The sequence below is a fragment of the Bos grunniens genome, chromosome 3 (genome assembly GCF_055505025.1).
Source record: "Bos grunniens cultivar Pamir isolate PY7600 chromosome 3, Bosgru_T2T1.0, whole genome shotgun sequence".
Classification (NCBI taxonomy): domain Eukaryota; kingdom Metazoa; phylum Chordata; class Mammalia; order Artiodactyla; family Bovidae; genus Bos; species Bos grunniens.
In genome coordinates, this window is record NC_141167.1 from 5,708,044 (window position 1) to 5,726,489 (window position 18,446).

Genomic DNA, 18,446 nt, shown 5'->3' on the forward strand with positions numbered 1-18,446 from the left:
CCCTTGCTCTTGTTTTATTTCTCCATCTACACAGAAAGCAATGTGCCCGTGTGATTTTTTTTTCCCCCCTTAATTTTCTTTCTGCCGCCTCATTAGCTGGAGAGAGCGTTCGCGGACCCTAATGACATCAGCGTTGTCAGAGTGATGCGGCCGCCGCGTCTTGGCAGACAGCAAGGAGGCAGCGGAGATTTTTAAACCGTGTTGGCGTAGAAATAATGAAGGCAGCCAGCTGCCTGGCAAACACGAGGGGACGCGGGGGTGGGGGTGGGGGCTGGTCAGGGGGTGGGGAGGGCCTGGAGCCCCAGAGAGGTGGAACAGAGGAGAGACAGGAAATGAATTCCCAGAGACAGGCAATAAGACTTTGTCACAGTCCGTGACCCCGGGAGGAGGGGTCTGGAGGAGGGTAGCTCTTCAGAGAATGGGGGTGGGGAGGTGGGGAGGTCCAGGTTGCATGCAGTCACTGGGAGCCATTGACTCTTTTGCTGAGAAGTGAGAGGGTTGATGGGAGGGTAGCTGGAGGGTCCAGGTTGGCCTGAGGAAGGTCTGAAGATGTAGGAACTGCCTAGAATACCTCAAAAGACAGACAGGCTACATGTGCAGAGGTCCAGTGTGAACTACTCTCTTTACCGGGGCATTTCCTCCCAACGTGGAAAAGGGGCCGGTGGGGTTCAGGGGCTGTTGTGCTCCGGGGAAATGCATGTTACTGGTGGTTCGCGTAAGCCAGAAATACCAGCTCATCAAGAGCCCACCATGGTGTGCAAGGCTGGGAGACTGCACACCTGCCTGGCTCTCCCATTGCAGCCCAGCCTCCTGTGCTCATTCTGTCTCTCTCCTTCTCTAAAGCCCATTTAAGCCCGGCCTTGTGACCATCGTACTGCTACTGCTAAGTCACTTCAGTCGTGTCCGACTCTGTGCGACCCCATAGACGGCAGCCCACCAGGCTCTGCCATCCCTGGGATTCTCCAGGCAAGAACACTGGAGTGGGTTGCCATTTCCTTCTCCAATGCATGAAAGTGAAAAGTGAAAGTGAAGTCGCTCAGTCGTGTCCGACCCTCAGCGACCCCACGGACTGCAGCCCTCCAGGTTCCTCCATCCATGGCATTTTCCAGGCAAGAGTACTGGAGTGGGGTGCCATTGCCTTCTCCTGTGACCATCATGGATTAGGGAAAAAACAAATTTGGGGTAGGAAAGGGACTAGAGACAATAATGGTAATACGATTACCAGGTTCAAAGAGCATCTGCTCCTGTCTTCATGTTAAAGTATCTCTGAAGACATACATGAGAGGAGGGAAGGAGGGAAGGATGGAAGGAAGGGGGAGAGGGGGAGAAAGCAAATCCGTGCACCATTAGGAAGACCTCATGTCTGAGTCAGGAAGAGCCAGCACACCTCTGCTGCATGGCCCTAAGTTCTCAGGCAATCAAGTACACATTAAGGCAAACGTTTAAGTCCGCCAAGTAGCCTTGGATGCCGGTGGTGGTGCAGTGCATTGTGGGAGATGCAGTAAAAAGTGCAGAGGTGGAAACTGAGGAACCCAGGTTGCATAGCAACCTGCTGACTCTGCTGGGGGGAGGGTGGGAGGAAGAGGCCTCCTGATGGAGCACAGGTGACCAGGAGAGTGTACAGACTAGGACCTGGGCTGGGCATCTCCCTTACCAGCCTTCCTCCACTTTGCCCCTCCACCGTCTCAAAGGCTAACAGAGGAAAGGACCATGGACTTCCCCTGCGTGTCCACAGACTTCGTGTCTGGATCTAACCCTAACCAGAGATGAATATAGAGAAAAATAAATGGATTCATGGGGGAGCAGGAAAAAAGAATGAGATAGCTTCCTGAGAATAGAGAGGAAATCTGTTCCTCTCATCAAAAGATCCAGAAGAAAATCTGAGAAATTGTATGCCTGTGTGCCATCCTGTATGGCATGCAAGATGATACAGCCTTTAAATCCATAAAACCAAACAAGATGAGAAGTCAACAGAATGACATGAAAAGGAAGATGGAGGAGATAAATTTATACCAAGAAAGCAACAACACAATGGTAGATTAGATTACATCAGTTCAGTTCAATCACTCAGTCATGTCCAACTCTTTGTGACCCCATGGACTGCAGCACACCAGGCTTCCCTGTCCAACACCAACTCCCGGAGGTTGCTCAAACTCATGTCCATCAAGTCGGTGATGCCATCCAACCATCTCATCCTCTGTCATCCCCTTCTCCTCCTGCCTTCAATCTTTCCCAGCATCAGGGTCTTTTCAAATGAGTCAGTTCTTTGCATCAGGTGGCCAAAGTATTGGAGTTTCAGCTCCAGCATCACTCCTTCCAATGAATATTCAGGAATGATTTTCTTTGGGATTGACTGGTTTAATCTCCTTGCAGTCCAAGGGACTCTCGAGAGTCTTCTCCAACACCACAGTTAAAAAGCATCATTTCTTCAGTGCTCAGCTTTCTTAGATGACATTAAAGGAAGTAAAATGCAGAACTGATCCATAAAGAATCAAACCAAGGATGTGAGTGAGGGTGCTGTGCTATTTGTCTGTGTGCCCCCAGATCCAGTCCCTGCTGTCTCTGTTCTACTCTGCATCCTGACAGGGTGTGGGCATTGTGGCTAGCCCCTTCAAGCTAACACATAGCCCTAAGCCATAGCTGGTTTCTGGCTGGGTTCAGCCAGGGGAGACACCGTGGGAAATTGGAGGTGGAGGGAGAAATAAAGCCAAGGTGTTTCTTGTCCCCTTCCTCCATCCTGAGTAGCTTCTACAGCAACACGTTCCTCTCCATGACTCCAGTATCCCCAGACAGCTCCTTCTCAAAGTCACAGCCTCTGCCAAGCAGCCCCTGCCTGACTTGGTTCCAGCCCCCCTAGAATCTCTCATAACAAGAAACACAGGCTTCACGATTGGTTATTTCTGAGTGTCAGTGACATCATCAAAGAACCATATGCCTTCCAAGCTCAGTAAGTCAACCTTGCCCTCAAAATGGTCCTTTTCTTGGTCTCTAAATGGCTTCCAACAACTGTTCCAACCAGCTTCCTGTTCAGATTCAGCCGCTTTTCTCTAGAAACCCTGAGGAAGTCCTTCTCTGTGTTTTACTGACTCCAGTTGGCTTAAACTTGCCCTTCCCCAAACCATTAAATGGTAACGAGAATAGAATGATCATGATTGAATTAATCTAATTGTCTGGAGTGTTGGGAAGTCAACCACAATGTTCACTACAAAGGACTGATGTTAAAAGATCTTCTTAAGTGCAAAAAAAAAAAAAAGTCAAGAAACTAAAAGACAAAGTGATAGTCATAAAGGGCAGAGAGCCAACTCACAGATAAGTGACGTTATTGAAGAACCTACAGCAAATGGATCAGAAATAATCATCAAAGACATAATAGAAGAAAACGTACCTGCACTGAAAAGTCTTCAAGTGTAGGACTTGAATGGATGTTCTCTGCAAATCAGTGATGGGAGACACATACCTGTATACAGTCTAGCAAAAGCATTCTAAAAAGGCACAGAAAGACCTAGCAAGGCATCCAAGTAGAAAACAGGATCCTAAAGGAGTAAGAATCAGACTGCACTCTGAGGTCTCTGCAGTATTATCATAGGACAACTAAATATCTACAGATTTTTTTTTTTGGACCATACCATGTGGCTTGCTGGATCCAAGTTCTCCAACCAGGGACTGAACCCAGTCCCTGGCAGTGAAAGCACCAGAACCTAACTACTGCACCACCAGAGAACTCCCCATCTACAGATTTTTTTATTTTTTAATTGAAGGATAATTGCTTTACAATGTTGTTGTTGGTTTCTGTCATACAACAACTCAAATCAGTCATCAGTTCAGTCACTCAGTAGTGTCCGAATCTTTGTGACCCCATGAATCAGAGCACTCCAGGCCTCCCTGTCCATCACCAACTCCCGGAGTTCACTCAGACTCACGTCCATCGAGTCGGTGATGCCATCCAGCCATCTCGTCCTCTGTCATCCCCTTCTCCTCCTGCCCACAATCCGTCCCAGCATCAGAGTCTTTTCCAATGAGTCAACTCTTCGCATGAGGTGGCCAAAGTACTGGAGTTTCAGCTTTAGCATCAGTCCTTCCAATGAACACCCAGGACTGACCTCCTTTAGAATGGCCTGGTTGGATCTCCTTGCAGTCCAAGGGACTCTCAGGAGTCTTCTCCAAAACCACAGTTCAAAAGCATCAATTCTTCAGCGCTCAGCTTTCTTCACAGTCCAACTCTCACATCCATACATGACCACTCGAAAAAACCATAGCCTTGACTAGATGGCCCTTTGTTGGCAAAGTAATGTCTCTGCTTTTGAATATGCTATCTAGGTTGGTCATAACTTTCCTTCCAAGGAGTAAGCGTCTTTTAATTTCATGGCTGCAATCACCATCTGCAGTGATTTTGGAGCCCCCAAAAATAAAGTCTGACACTGTTTCCACTGTTTCCCCATCTATTTCCCATGAAGTGATGGGACAAGATGCCGTGATCTTAGTTTTCTGAATGTTGAGCTTTAAGCCAACTTTTTTACTCTCCTCTTTCACTTTCATCAAGAGGCTCTTTAGTTCCTCTTCACTTTCTGCCATAAGGGTGGTGTTGTCTGCATACTGAGGTTATTGATATTTCTCCCGGCAATCTTGATTCCAGCTTGTGCTTCTTCCAGCCCAGTGTTTCTCATGATGTACTCTGCATATAAGTTAAATAAGCAGAGTGACAATATACAGCCTTGACATACTCTTTTTCCTATTTGGAACCAGTCTGTTGTTCCATGTGGAGTTCTAACTGTTGCTTCCTGACCTGCATATAGGTTTCTCAAGAGGCAGGTCAGGTGGTCTGGTATTCCCATCTCTTTCAGAATTTTCCACAGTTTGTTGTGATCCACACAGTCAAAGGCTTTGGCATAGTTAATAAAGCAGCAGTAGATGTTTTTCTGGAACTCTCTTGCTTTTTCCATGATCCAACGGATGTTGGCAATTTGATCTCTGGTTCCTCTGCCTTTTCTAAAACCAGCTTGAACATCTGGAAGTTCATGGTTCACGTATTGCTAAAGCCTGGCTTGGAGAATTTTGAGCATTACTTTACTAGTGTGTGAGATGAGTGCAATTGTGCAGCAGTTTGAGCATTCTTTGGCATTACCTTTCTTTGGGATTGGAATGAAAACTGACCTTTTCCAGTCCCATGGCCACTGCTGAGTTTCCAAATTTGCTGACATACTGAGTGCAACACTTTCACAGCATCATCTTTCAGGATTTGAAATAGCTCAACTGGAATTCCATCACCTCCACTAGCTTTGTTCATAGTGATGCTTTCTAAGGCCCACTTGACTTCATATTCCAGGATGTCTGGCTGTAGGTGAGTGATCACACCATCATGATTATCTTGGTCGTGAAGATCTTTTTTGTATAGTTCTTCTGTATATTCTTTCCACCTCTTCTCAATATCTTCTGCTTCTATTAGGTCCATACCATTTCTGTCCTTTATTGAGCCCATCTTTGCATGAAATGTTGCCTTGGTATCTTTAATTTTCTTGAAGAGATCTTTAGTCTTTCCCATTTATTGTTTTCCTCTATTTCTTCCATTGATCACTGAGGAAGGCTTTCTTATCTCTCCTCGCTATTCTTTGGAACTCTGCATTCAGATGCTTATCTTTCCTTTTCTCCTTTGCTTTTCACTTCTCTTCTTTTCACAGCTATTTGTAAGGCCTCCCCAGACAGCCATTTTGCTTTTTTGCATTTCTTTTCCATGGGGATGGTCTTGACCCCTATCTCCTGTACCATGTCACGAAGCTCCATCCATAGTTCATCAGAGACTCTATCAGATCTAGTCCCTTAAATCTATTTCTCACTTCCACTGTATAATCATAAGGGATTTGATTTAGGTCATACCTGAATGGTCTACTGGTTTTCCCTACTTTCTTCAACTTAAGTCTGAATTTGACAATAAGGAGTTCATGATCTGAGCCACAGTCAGCTCCCAGTCTTGTTTTTGCTGACTGTATAGAGCTTCTCCATCTTTGGCTGCAAAGAATATAATCAATCTGATTTCAGTGTTGACCATCTGGTGATGTCCATGTGTAGAGTCTTCCCTTGTGTTGTTGGAAGAGGGTGTTTGCTATGACCAGTGCATTCTCTTGGCAAAACTCTATTAGCCTTTGCCCTGCTTCATTCCGTATTCCAAGGCCAAATTTGCCTGTTACCCCAAGTGTTTCTAGACTTCCTACTTTGGCATTCCAGTCCCCTATAATGAAAAGGACATCTTTTTGGGTGTTAGTTCTAAAAGGTCTTGTTGGTCTTCATAGAACCATTCAGCTTCAGCTTCTTCAACATTACTGGTTGGGGTATAGACTTGGATTACTGTGATATTGAATGGTTTGCCTTGGAAATGAACAGAGATCATTCTGTCATTTTTGAGATTGCATACAAGTACTGCATTTCAGACTCTTTTGTTGACCATGATGGCTACCGCACTTCTTCTAAGAATAGTCTAACAGAATGTGGTCCACTGGAGAAGGGAATGGCAAACCACTTCAGTATTCTTGCCTTGAGAACCCCGTGAACAGTATGAAAAGGCAAAATGATAGGATACTGAAAGAGGAACTCCCTGGGTCAGTAGGTGCCCAATATGCTACTGGAGATCAGTGGAGAAATAACTCCAGAAAGAATGAAGGGATGGAGCCAGCTCAGGGGTGCTCTTGGCAAGGGCTGATTGGGTGGGGTAGGGGAGGCTGAAGGCCAAATGAAATGAGCATACTCCAGCTGCCCAAGAGATGAGGGGAAAGACCGTCTCAGGAATGGGAAACTCAGTCTGCAGAGTCTCTCAACTCAACCTCTTAAATATCTCTCAAAGTCTTTCTTCTTTTTCCATCCTGGCTGCCACCAGCTGAGTTTGGGCCACAGTCATCTCAGTGGTAGAGAAGGCAGCTGTCAATGCAGAGGACGTAAGAGGCCCTGTTTTGATCCCTGGGTTGGGAAGATCCCCTGGAAGAGGAAATGGCTACCCACTCCAGTATTCTTGCCTGGAGAATTCCATGGACAGAGGAGCCTGGCGGGCTACAGTCCAGGGGGTCACAAAGAGTAAGACACGACTGAGTGACTGAACATGCACAAATCTCTCCCCTAGATTGCAAAAATATCCTCATAACTCAACTCTCTGCCTCCAATATGGCCCCGTGGAACTCTTCTCAACACTGTAGCCATGGTGATATTTCTAAAATTAAAATCTGACCCTGTCACTTCTCCACTCATCACCCTTCAAGGGCTTTCCAGTGCCCTGAAGATAAAGTCTAGCTTCTTATCGTGGCCAACAGCACACTTCCGGCTCTGACCTGCTGTCCTCTCCAGTCTCAATTCTCACTACCCACCCCACCCCCCGTGTCAAACCTCACATCGCAGTCAATATTTTTTATATATGTATAATTTTATTTATTCACTTATATTTGGCTGCGTTGGGTCTTTGCTGCTTTGTGAGAATTTCTCTAGTTGCAGCTCGGGGGCTACTGTTCATTGTGATGCATGGGCTTCACACTGCAGTGGCTTCTTTTGTTGGGGGTCACAAGCTCTAGGGAGCCTGAGCTTCAGCAGTTTTGGTGCATGGGCTTAGTTGCCCCACAGCACATGGGATCTCCCTAGACCAGGGATGGAACCCGTGTCTCCTGCATTGGCAGGCAAACCTTCATCTACTGCACCCCAAGGAAGTCCCACAGCCAGTACTTTCTGTTCCTTCTCACCTCCCATGTTTGATAATTCTTTTCTATACCTTGAACATCCTACTCCTCAGAACTTTCCATATCTTTTGGAACTGCTGTTCCATGTCTTACCTTGAATGTCACTTCCTGCAGAAATCTTTCCTTGACCAACTCACCACACCATTGCAAACCTAGGTCTGACTCAGGTGTCATTTCTAGCACCTGGTGATTCCTCCACCAGAGTACTATGGCACCTACATATTTATTATTACTACTAACATCATGAGAAACGCTGGGCTGGAGGAAGCACAAGCTAGAATCAAGATTGCCAGGAGAAATATCAATAACCTCAGATATGCAGATGACACCACCCTTATGGCAGAAAGTGAAACTAAAGAGCCTCTTGATGAAAGTGGAAGAGGAGAGTGAAAAAGTTGGCTTAAAGCTCAACATTCAGAAAACTAAGATCATGGCATCCAGTCCCATCACTTCATGGCAAATAGATGGGGAAACAGTGCAAACAGTGGCTGACTTTATTTTTCTGGGCTCCAAAATCACTGCAGATGGTGATTGCAGCCATGAAATTAAAAGACCCTTACTCCTTGGAAGGAAATTTATGACTAACCTAGATAGCATATTCAAAAGCAGAGACATTACTTTGCCAATAAAGGTCCGTCTAGTCAAGGGTATGGTTTTTCCAGTGGTCATGTATGGATGTGAGAGTTAGACTATAAAGAAAGCTGAGCACTGAAGAATTGATGCTTTTGAGCTGTGGTGTTGGAGAAGACTCTTGAGAGTCCCTTGGACAGCAAGGAGATCCAACCAGTCCATTCTAAAGGAGATCAGTCCTGGGTGTTCATTGGAAGGACTGATGTTGAAGCTGAAACTCCAATACTTTGGCCACCTGAAGTGAACCCTGATGCTGTGAAAGATTAAAGGCGGGAGGAGAAGGGGACGACAGAGGATGAGATGGTTGGATGGCATCACCGACTTGATGGACATGAGTTTGAGCAAGCTCAGGGAGTTGGTGATGGACAGGGAAGCCTGGCATGTTGCAGTCCATAGGACCGCAAAGAGTCGGACATTACTGAGTGACTGAACTGAACTGAAGGTAAAACATATTGCCAAGTTAACCGAGTGGTCAATCCAAGGAGCTGGGAAGAGAAAAGGAGAAAAGGATTAATAAGATGAAGGCAAAAATTAATGGATAGGAATATTTTTAAAGAGAATTGATCAAAGAAATCCAATAGCTGATTGCTTGACAAATAATTAAAATAGAATTCCAGCAAGACATTAAATATGCAGAACACAGTGCAGAGACAATCACAGTGATTTCAAATGGGAAAGGGTGCTTATTCCTAGATATGGTGCACATAACCGTCCCCATCCAGATTTGTTCTCCACCTGCATGGACCCATCTGCAAGTCTCCTGGCTCTCTGCTCCCTGGGCTTCATCAGGGCAGTGTCCCGGAAGCCGGGGAGGAAGGAGAGTGAGGTCAGAGGGTGTGTTCACCAGGTACCCTCTCAGCTTGAGGTTGGTGTGTGTCCCTAGCCAGAGATCTCTGCTCCTGGTAAGTCACCCACTCCATTCTCTCACCCTGCAGGCCCAGGAGTGGGAATCACCTCCACTGCCAGCTCTGTATCAAAGTGCTGCTCCTCGTGGTTATTCTGCACACACACCTGGCTAAACAAGCCCTGTATCAATAACCCTCCTGGAATAATCCTACCTTAAATGTGCCCTCTGTTTCCTGTTACCACCCTGACCAGTACACTTGCAATGCTGAATTTCTTTTTTTTCCAGGAAAATATAGATGAACAAAATTAAGCCAAGAATAAATCAAAATAAAATATGCCAGTAACTGAAAAAATTGAAAATATTATCACCTGCAGCTAAAGGTTCAAATGCAAAGTCCATCATGCTTTCTTATTTCCTATAATTATCTACTTTTCAAAATCTTCCAGAGTATTAAAAATACAGAAATCATCTCAGACAGTTTTACTAAGTTAATGCTGAGTGACATTAAAACTTGACAGTAATGTTAATAGCTCAAAAAGCTAAAACTGTAAAGCAAATTTATTTATTAAAAGATGAAAAATATCTTAACAAATTGAATCTACCATTCTATTTAGAAGACTAGCCAAATAGAGACTGTTTTATGAAAGGCAAAATAGGTCAGTATTGGATAATCTTTTTGTAGCAATTTGGCTGCTGCTGCTGCTGCTAAGTCGCTTCAGTCGTGTCCGACTCTGTGTGACCCCAGGACGGCAGCCCACCAGGCTCCGCCGGCCCTGGGATTCTCCAGGCAAGAACACTGGACTGGGTTGCCATTTCCTTCTCCAATGCATGAAAGTGAAAAGTGAAAGTGAAGTCACTCAGTCGTGTCCAACTCTCAGTGATCCCATGGACTGCAGCCTACCAGGCTCCTCCATCCATGGAATTTTCCAGGCAAGAGTACTGGAGGGGGTGCCATCACCTTCTCCGAGCAATTTGGCTAGAAAACATTAAAAACTTAAATCATAAATCTAGTAATACAAAGATATTTCCTTAACTTAGAACAAAGTATTTATCCCCTTCATGGATCACAGCCTTGTCATGGCAAAGGGCCTTACATAACTCGAGGAAGCTATGAGCCATGCCATGCAGGGATACCCAAGACAGACAGGTTATGGAGACAGGTAGTGGAGAGTTCTGACAAAATGTGGTCCAGTAGAGGAGGGAACCCACTCCAGTATTCTTGCCTGGAGAGCCCCATGAACAATATGAAAAGGCAAAAAGATATGACACCGGAAGATGAGCCCCCAGGTGGGAAGGTGTCCAGTATGCTACTGGGGAAGAGCGGAGGGCAGTTACTAATAGCTCCAGAAAGACCGAAGACACTGGGCCAAAGCAGAAACGACACTCAGTTGTGCATGGGTCTGGTGGTGAAAATAAAGTCCAGTGCTGTAAAGAACAATATTGCATAGGAACGTGGAACGTTAGGTCCACAAATCAAGGCCAGTTAGACATGGTCAAGCAGGAGATGGCAAGATTGAACATTGACATCTTAGGAATCAGTGAACTAAAATGGACGGGAATGGGCAGACTTAATTCAGATGACCATTATATCTGTTACAGTGGGCCAGAATTCCTTAGAAGAAATGGAACTAAAGGAACTATGTCAATAAAAGAGTCAATAAAAGAGTTCAAAATCCAATACTTGGGTACTGGACAGAAACTGTAAGGACCTAAAAGAAGCAGAAGAGATTAAGAAGAGATGGCAAGAATGCACAGAAGAGTTATACAAAATGGCCTTAATGACCCAAATTACCACAGTGGTGTAGTCACTCACCTAGAGCCAGACATCCTAGAGTATGAAGTCAGTTGGGCCTCAGGAAGCAGTATTACGAACAAAGCTAGTGGAGGTGATGGAATTTCAGCTGAGCTATTTAAAATCCTAAAAGATGATGCTGTCAAAGTGCTGCACTCAATATGTCAGCAAATTTGGAAAACTCAGCAGAGGCCACAGGACTGGAAAAGGTCAGTTTTCATTCCAAACCCAAAGAAGTGAAAGAATATTCCAACTGCTCTAGAACTGTGCTCATTTCACATGCTAGAAAGGTTATGCGCAAAATCCTTCAAGCTAGGCTTCAGCAGTATGTGAACTGAGAACTTCCTGATACTCAATCTGGGTTTAGAAAAGGCAGATGAACCAAAGATCAAATTGCCAATATTCGTTGGATCATGGAGAAAGCAAGGGAGTTCTGGAAAAATATCTGCTTGTGCTTCATTGACTACGCTAAAGCCCATCACTTCATGGCAAATAGAAAGGGAAAAGTGGAAGCAGTGACAGACTTTATTTTCTTGGGCTCCAAAAATCACTGTGGATGGTGACTGCAGCCATGAAATTAAAAGATGCTTGCTCCTTGGAAGGAAGGCTATGACAAACCTAGACAGCATATTAATAAGCAGAGACACCAGTTTGCTGACAAAGGTTCATATAATCAAAGCTATGGTTTTTCCAGTCATCATGCATGGATGTGAGAGTGAACCATAAAGAAGGCTGAGCACCAAATAATTGATGCTTCTGAATTGTGGCGTTTGAGAGTCCCCTGGACTGCAAGAAGATCAAACCAGTCAATCCTAAAGAAAATCAACCCTGAATATTCACTGGAAGGACTGATGCTGAAGCTCCAATCCTTTGGCCACCTGATGGGAAGAACTGACTCATTGGAAAAAACTCTGATGCTGGGAAAGACTGAAGACAAAATGAGAAGGAGGCAGCAAAGGATGAGATAGTTAGATAGCATCACCGATTCAGTGGACATGAATTTGAGCAAACTCTGGGAGATAGTGAAGGACAGGGAAGCCTGACATGCTGCAATCCATGGGGTTGCAAAGAGTCAGACACAACTTAGCAACTGAACAACAATAAATTTATGTGAATTCACAAAATTTATTTTTTGTGAATAAATTTTGTCAATAAATTCACAAATTTATGTGAAACTACTATCCAAGATTATGGTGAAAGTTTAGAGGCAGTCCTATTAAATTTAGATGATACCTGTTATCAATTACTGTTATTTAACATTCAATTTTAAAGCTCTAGTCAATATAATAAGACAAAGAAAATAAATATTAATATTGAGGAGGATAAAACATTATTTGCAAAAATTATTTTCTATCTTAAAAGTAACATTAATAAATAAAGTATACTTATAAATCAGTGAGGCTTCCCTTGTGGCTCAGCTGGTAAAGAATCTGCCTGCAATGTGGGAGACCCGGGTTCAGTCCCTGGGCTGGGAAGATCTCCTGGAGAAGGAAAAGGCTACCCACTCCAGTATTCTGTCCTAGAGAATTTCAAGGACTCTTTAGTCCATGGGGTTGCAAAGAGTTGGACATGACTGAGCCACTCTCACAATGATAAAAAAAGAACACAGTATAGAAAAAATGAGCAAAAGACATAATCTAGCAATTCATTAAAAAAGACAAATGTCAACCAAAAGCAAATATTTCAACTTGTGCCTATCAAATTTAAATAATTAATGAGATGATCTGTGTAGGAAGAAAGAGGTCCTCTCATACTCAGTTCTTCAAAAGGGGTAACGACTTATACACTTACAGTTTGACAGTATGTTTTAAGACCTTTAAAGTATACACTCTCATTGGAAACCAGAATTGAAAGAGACATGTGTACCCCAGTATTCATCACAGCACAATAGCTGGGGCATGGAAGCAACCTAGATGTCCATTGGCAGAGGAATGGATAAGGAAGCAGTGGTACATATACACAATGGAGTATGACTCAGCTGTTACAAAGAACGCATCTGAGTCAGTTCTAATGAGGTGGATAAAACTGGAACCTATTGTACAGCGTGAAGTAAGTCAGAAAGAAAAACACCAATACAGTATATTAACATATATATATATATATATATATATATAAATTTAGAAAGATGGTAATGATGACCCTATATGCAAGGGAGCAAAAGAGACACAGATATAAAGAATAGATTTTTGGACTCTGTGTGAGAAGGCAAGGGTGGGATGATTTGAGAGAATAGCGTTGAAACATGTATATTACCATATGTGAAACAGATCACCGGTCCAGGTTCGATGCATGAGACAGGGCTCTCAGGGCTGGTGCACTGGGATGACCCAGAGGGATGGGATGCGGAGGGAGGTGGGAGCAGGGTTCAGGATGGGGGACACATGTATACCCATGGCTGATTCATGTCAATGTATGGCAAAAACCACCACAATATTGTAAAGTAATTAGCCTCCAATTAAATAAATAAAAACTATGGAGAAAAATAATAAACATTAAAAAGGGGGAAAAAAGTATACACACTCATTGATTTGCAGTTCTCCTTCCAGCAATTCAGTATAAGCAATCTAAATAAGAAAGGTTGGACACAGAGAAATTATATTCAGAGGTATTCATTGTTGATAAGATAAAAAAAATATTACAACTTATAATAGTTAGCTCATTGAATTCATTATGATACATTCATACAAAATTATATGGCCACTAAAAATAATGTTTAAATGCTCATTTGTAATTTTTGAATTGTTCACAATCTATTTTGATGAAAAGTCAAGTTTCAAAATAGTATGCAAATCACTAGCTCATTTTTGTCTTTTATTCCTTTCTAAATACATAAATAATACTAATTCCTTTCTAAATACATAAAACCTTAGTATATACAAAATGTTGATAGGGGTTATCTCGGAAAAAGAGAAATCTGAAATTTTAAAATCTTGCTTGGGCTTCCCTGTGGCTCAGGTGGTAAAGAATCTGCCTGCAATGAGGGAGGCCTACATTCGATCCCTGGGTCAGGAAGATCCCCTGGAGGAGGGCACGGCAACGCACTCCAGTATTCTTGTCTGGAGAATCCCATGGACAGATGAGCCTGGCGGGTCCATGGGGTCCTGAAGAGCTGGACGTGACTGAGCGACTGACACTCTCACTTTCTGTATCTTAAAGGGGTATTACATCTGAAAGAAGATAGGTAGTGGTTTAGTCAGTAAGTGTCTGACTGTATCTTAAAGGGGTATTACATCTGAAAGAAGACAGGTAGTGGTTTAGTCAGTAAGTGTCTGACTGTATCTTAAAGGGGTATTACATCTGAAAGAAGACAGGTAGTGGTTTAGTCAGTAAGTGTCTGACTTTTGCCACCCCTGGACTGTACCCGTCCAGCCTCCTGTCAGTGGGATTTCCCAGGCAAGAATACTGGAGTGGGTTTCCATTTCCTCCTCCAGGGGATCTTCCCAACCCAGGGATCGAACCTGGTTCTACTGTACTGGAGGCAGATTCTTCACCGACTGAGCCAGCAGGGAAGCCCAAAAGAAGCCAGGCAGGTGTAAAGGGAGCAACTGCCTTGAGTGTGTTCAGGAGCCCGTGAGCAGGATGCTGGCCAGGCTTGTCATTGGTTCTGACTGTTGTCTACTGCAGCTATCTGGTGCCTGACCTCAGAAAAAAATGGCATAACCTCAGTTTTCTCAACTGAGACAGAAACAGAACAGTTTCACAGCACTTGGTAAATCCCAAACCTCAGAAACAGAATAATGAAGTTGCCCAGTTGTCGTTTAGTTGCTAAGCCACGTCTTGACTCTTGCAACTCCATGGACTATAGCCCACCAGGCTCCTCTGTCCATGGGATTTCCCCAAAATCAAATCTGAATTCCATCACGCTTCTAAATCCAACTACTAATTTACAGAAAGCAGAGAAAAAGCGGCATCCCACAGGGATACAATCAGCAAAATCCCAACAGTGAGAAACTCCACAGGACGAATAACCCAGTTTCTTCAACAAATAAATCACACAAAACAAAAAAGAGAGATCTGAAAATACGTCGTATCAACCAGTGTAAAGGTGTTGGGCTTATCTGAACTCTTATTCAAGCAAACAAATGATTGTTTTGATATAATGGCATTTAAGAGAAACTTGTGAATTTAAACATAGAGTATATATTAGATGACACTAAGAAACCGGCTTCCCACACGGTGCTAGTGGTAAAGGATCCATCTGTCAATGCAGAATAGATGGATACAGGTTGGATTCCTGGGTCGGGAAGATCCCCTGAAGGAGGGCACGGCAACCCACTCCAGTATTCTTGCCTGGAGAATCCCATGGACAGAGGGGCCTGGTGGGCTGTAGTCTAGAGAATCGACAGAGTCAGACATGCCTGAAGTGACTTAGCATGCACGCAGTCAGGAACTATTGTTAATTTCTCAGCTGTTACAATGATTCTGCATTTGTGTTTCTTCTAAACGTCCTTTAAGAGACAGCACGAATATTTATAGATGACATAACAGGCTACATTGAATTTGCTTTAAAATAACATGAGGGAGAGGGGACTGGAAATGTGGCAAGGGCAGGATGGGCCATGAGCTGATGGTGGGTACACGAGGGTTTACCCTACTGTTCAGTCTACTTTTGTGTACTTTCAAACTTCTCCATGATGACAACAAAAGATTTCTACTTTTAAAAAGCAAACACTTTCCGTCTTTATGATGAAGCCAATGGACCTGAATTGCAGAATTTGCAAATTAGAAAACAAGCACCCTTGGCCAGTAGGGACTACAAAAGTAAACCAGAAAGGCCAAGGGGAGAAAAAAAATTCAACAGCAAAGCAACTCTTCTCCCCCAGCTTCGTGACACATTAGAAAACTGAAACCAGAAATTGGGAATGCCATCCTTATGCAGACTCCTTCCCCACCCCATCCCCCACTTCCCCCAGCCGTTCTGATTCCTTTTTTCTGAACAGCTTTCCAGACCAGAGAGCCTGCATCAGCATATTCCCCCTGGGAACTCCTTGGCCCAGACTGCTCTGGGCTTCTCCATGCACTCCGCCTGGGGCCTGACCATGACCTTATTGTATTGTTACTGGGATTGTCACACAGCCAGGAAGTGGCTGAAGCGGGATGCAGGCACCCGCTCCCACCTCCCCAGCCTTTCCCACCTGGACTCAAAATGTGTCTCCCACTGTTTCCGACCAGGTGCTGAAGAGCTGCGCAGCAGTCCCCACGGTCATTGAGGTTCTTTTCAACTCCTACTCTCAGCTCCGCGTCTCCGAGTCCTGGAAGGACGTGATCCCCGAAGAAGTGTTTCAGGTGAGGGGGCGGCCCCTTCTTCCTCCTTAGTACAGACTGTTGTCTTAATTCTGTTCTCCTAGGTGGGGTTTTGCACTCACACCCAGGAAAGGATGAAACATCTGGGGAAGGAAAGAGAAGGGCAAACCGGGGGCATGTCTGCTTCTGTTTTTCTCCTGGAGGCTCAGTATTGACTCAGCCCATGGTTGGGGTGCTGTGGGCTGCAAGGACACCCTGGCTTAGGAAGGTCAGGGCTCCATAACCAGTGTCCAAGGGAGGGTGGGCCATGGAGATCCAGGCTCCTGTGCGTCCGCTTCACCTTCTGACATCTCAGGGTACGACCGAAGCAGCTGCGGGCACTGCATTCATACATGACAAAGTCCACAGGTGACTGTTGATTAAGAAAGAAATTTTTTTTTTTTGTAGAAGCCCCTAGAAAATGGCCCCTCATGTTTTATTGACTTGAGTCCTGTGCAGATTATACACATGCATGCTAATTTGCTTCAGCGGTGTCTGACTCGGTGCGTCCCTACAGACTGTAGCCCTCCAGGCTCCTCTGTCCATGGGATTCTCCAGGCAAGAATACTGGAGTGGGTGGCCATGCCCTCCTCCAGGGGATCTTTCTGATCCAGGGGTTGAACTTGTATCTCTTAGGTCTCCTGCATTGGCAAGTGGCTTCTTTAGCAGATTCTTTGAAAGAAGAGAGTGAAAAAGTTGGCTTAAAGCTCAACATTCAGAAAACTAAGATCATGGCATCTTGTCCCATCACTTCATGGGTAATAGATGGGGAAACAGTGTCAGACTTTATTTTTTTGGGCTCCAAAATCACTGCAGATGGTGACTGCAGCCATGAAATTAAAAGACGCTTACTCCTTGGGAGAAAAGTTATGACCAACCTAGATAGCATATTCAAAAGCAGAGACATTACTTTGCCAACAAAGGTTTGTCTAGTCAAGGCTATGGTTTTTCCAGTGGTCATATATGGATGTGAGAGTTGGACTGTGAAGAAAGCTGAGCACTGAAGAATTGATGCTTTTGAACTGTGGTGTTGGAGAAGACTCTTGAGAGTCCCTTGGACTGCAAGGAGATCCAACCTGTCCATTCTAAAGGAGATCAGTCCTGGGTGTTCTTTGGAAGGAATGATGCTAAAGCTGAAACTCCAATACTTTGGCCACCGCATGTGAAGAGTTTACTCATTGGAAAAGACTCTGATGCTGAGAGGGATTGGGGGCAGGAGGAGAAGGGGACGACAGAGGATGAGATGGCTGGATGACATCACCGACTCGATGGACGTGAGTCTGAGTGAACTCCGGGAGTTGGTGATGGACAGGGAGGCCTGGCGTGCTCTGATTCATGGGGTCGAGAAGAGTCGGACACGACTGAGTGACTGAACTGAACTTACCACTAGTGCCGCCTGGGAAGCCCCCTGTGCAGATTAGGAATTTGAGGAGATGACCCATATTATCTGAGATCACCCAAAACAGACTTCCCTCTGACTGGGCAGGAGCCACCCTACAGAAAAGTGCCCAGACCTGCTTTGGGTAGGATCTGGTGGCTCAGATGGTAAAGAATCTTCCTGTGATGCAGGAGACCCAGGTTCAATCCCTGGGTCAGGAAGATCCCCTGGAGGAGAGCATGGCAGCCCACTCCAGTATTCTTGCCTGGAAAATCCCATGGACAGAGGAGCCTGGTGCGCTGCAGTCCTTGGGGTCACAAAGAATCGGACACGACTGAGAGACTGACACACACACACACACTCTCTCTCTCTATCAGTAGCCATGAGAGGATTCCCCGTGTCATCAGGGCTCTTCTCTCTGGGAAAAAGAAGGAAGTGTGCTGCTTCCACGTGCCCAGACTGACACTTCCCACCTTCTTTCAGATGCACCAGGCTTTCTACCGGTCCCTCTTCGCCTTGGCCCACACACCCCGCTGTCTGCAGCATCTCTGCCGCTGCGCCATCCGGAAATCGTTTGGCAGAAAGTGCTTTTCCCTCGTACCTCTGTTGCCCTTGCCGGAGTCCCTGCAAAACTACCTGCTTCTGGAGCCAGAGGGGGTTCTGCACTGAAACCCAGCAGCGTGGCCCAGGGCGCTGTGCTCTTCTGACGGGCCTTGGATGGGACCTCCCACCCACACAGTGCACAGACCTCACCCCGCTTCAGGTTCCACCTGGGTGGGGAGTTGCAATAAAAGCCCTTTCTGCCTC

At 45.0% G+C, this 18,446-nt stretch overlaps 1 protein-coding gene across 3 annotated transcripts in view; it reads left to right on the forward strand.

Annotated features, from left to right (window-relative positions):
* ASB18 (ankyrin repeat and SOCS box containing 18) overlaps window positions 1–18,446 on the forward strand; it is a 73,203-nt gene extending 54,757 nt beyond the window's left edge. For all 3 annotated transcript variants that reach the window (XM_086376682.1, XM_086376672.1, XM_086376661.1), the window contains 2 exons: window positions 16,151–16,264; window positions 18,123–18,446. In XM_086376682.1, the coding sequence (XP_086232808.1) occupies window positions 16,151–16,264; window positions 18,123–18,308 (300 nt within the window). In that variant the 3' untranslated portion in view covers window positions 18,309–18,446. The remainder of the gene's footprint in view (window positions 1–16,150; window positions 16,265–18,122) is intronic.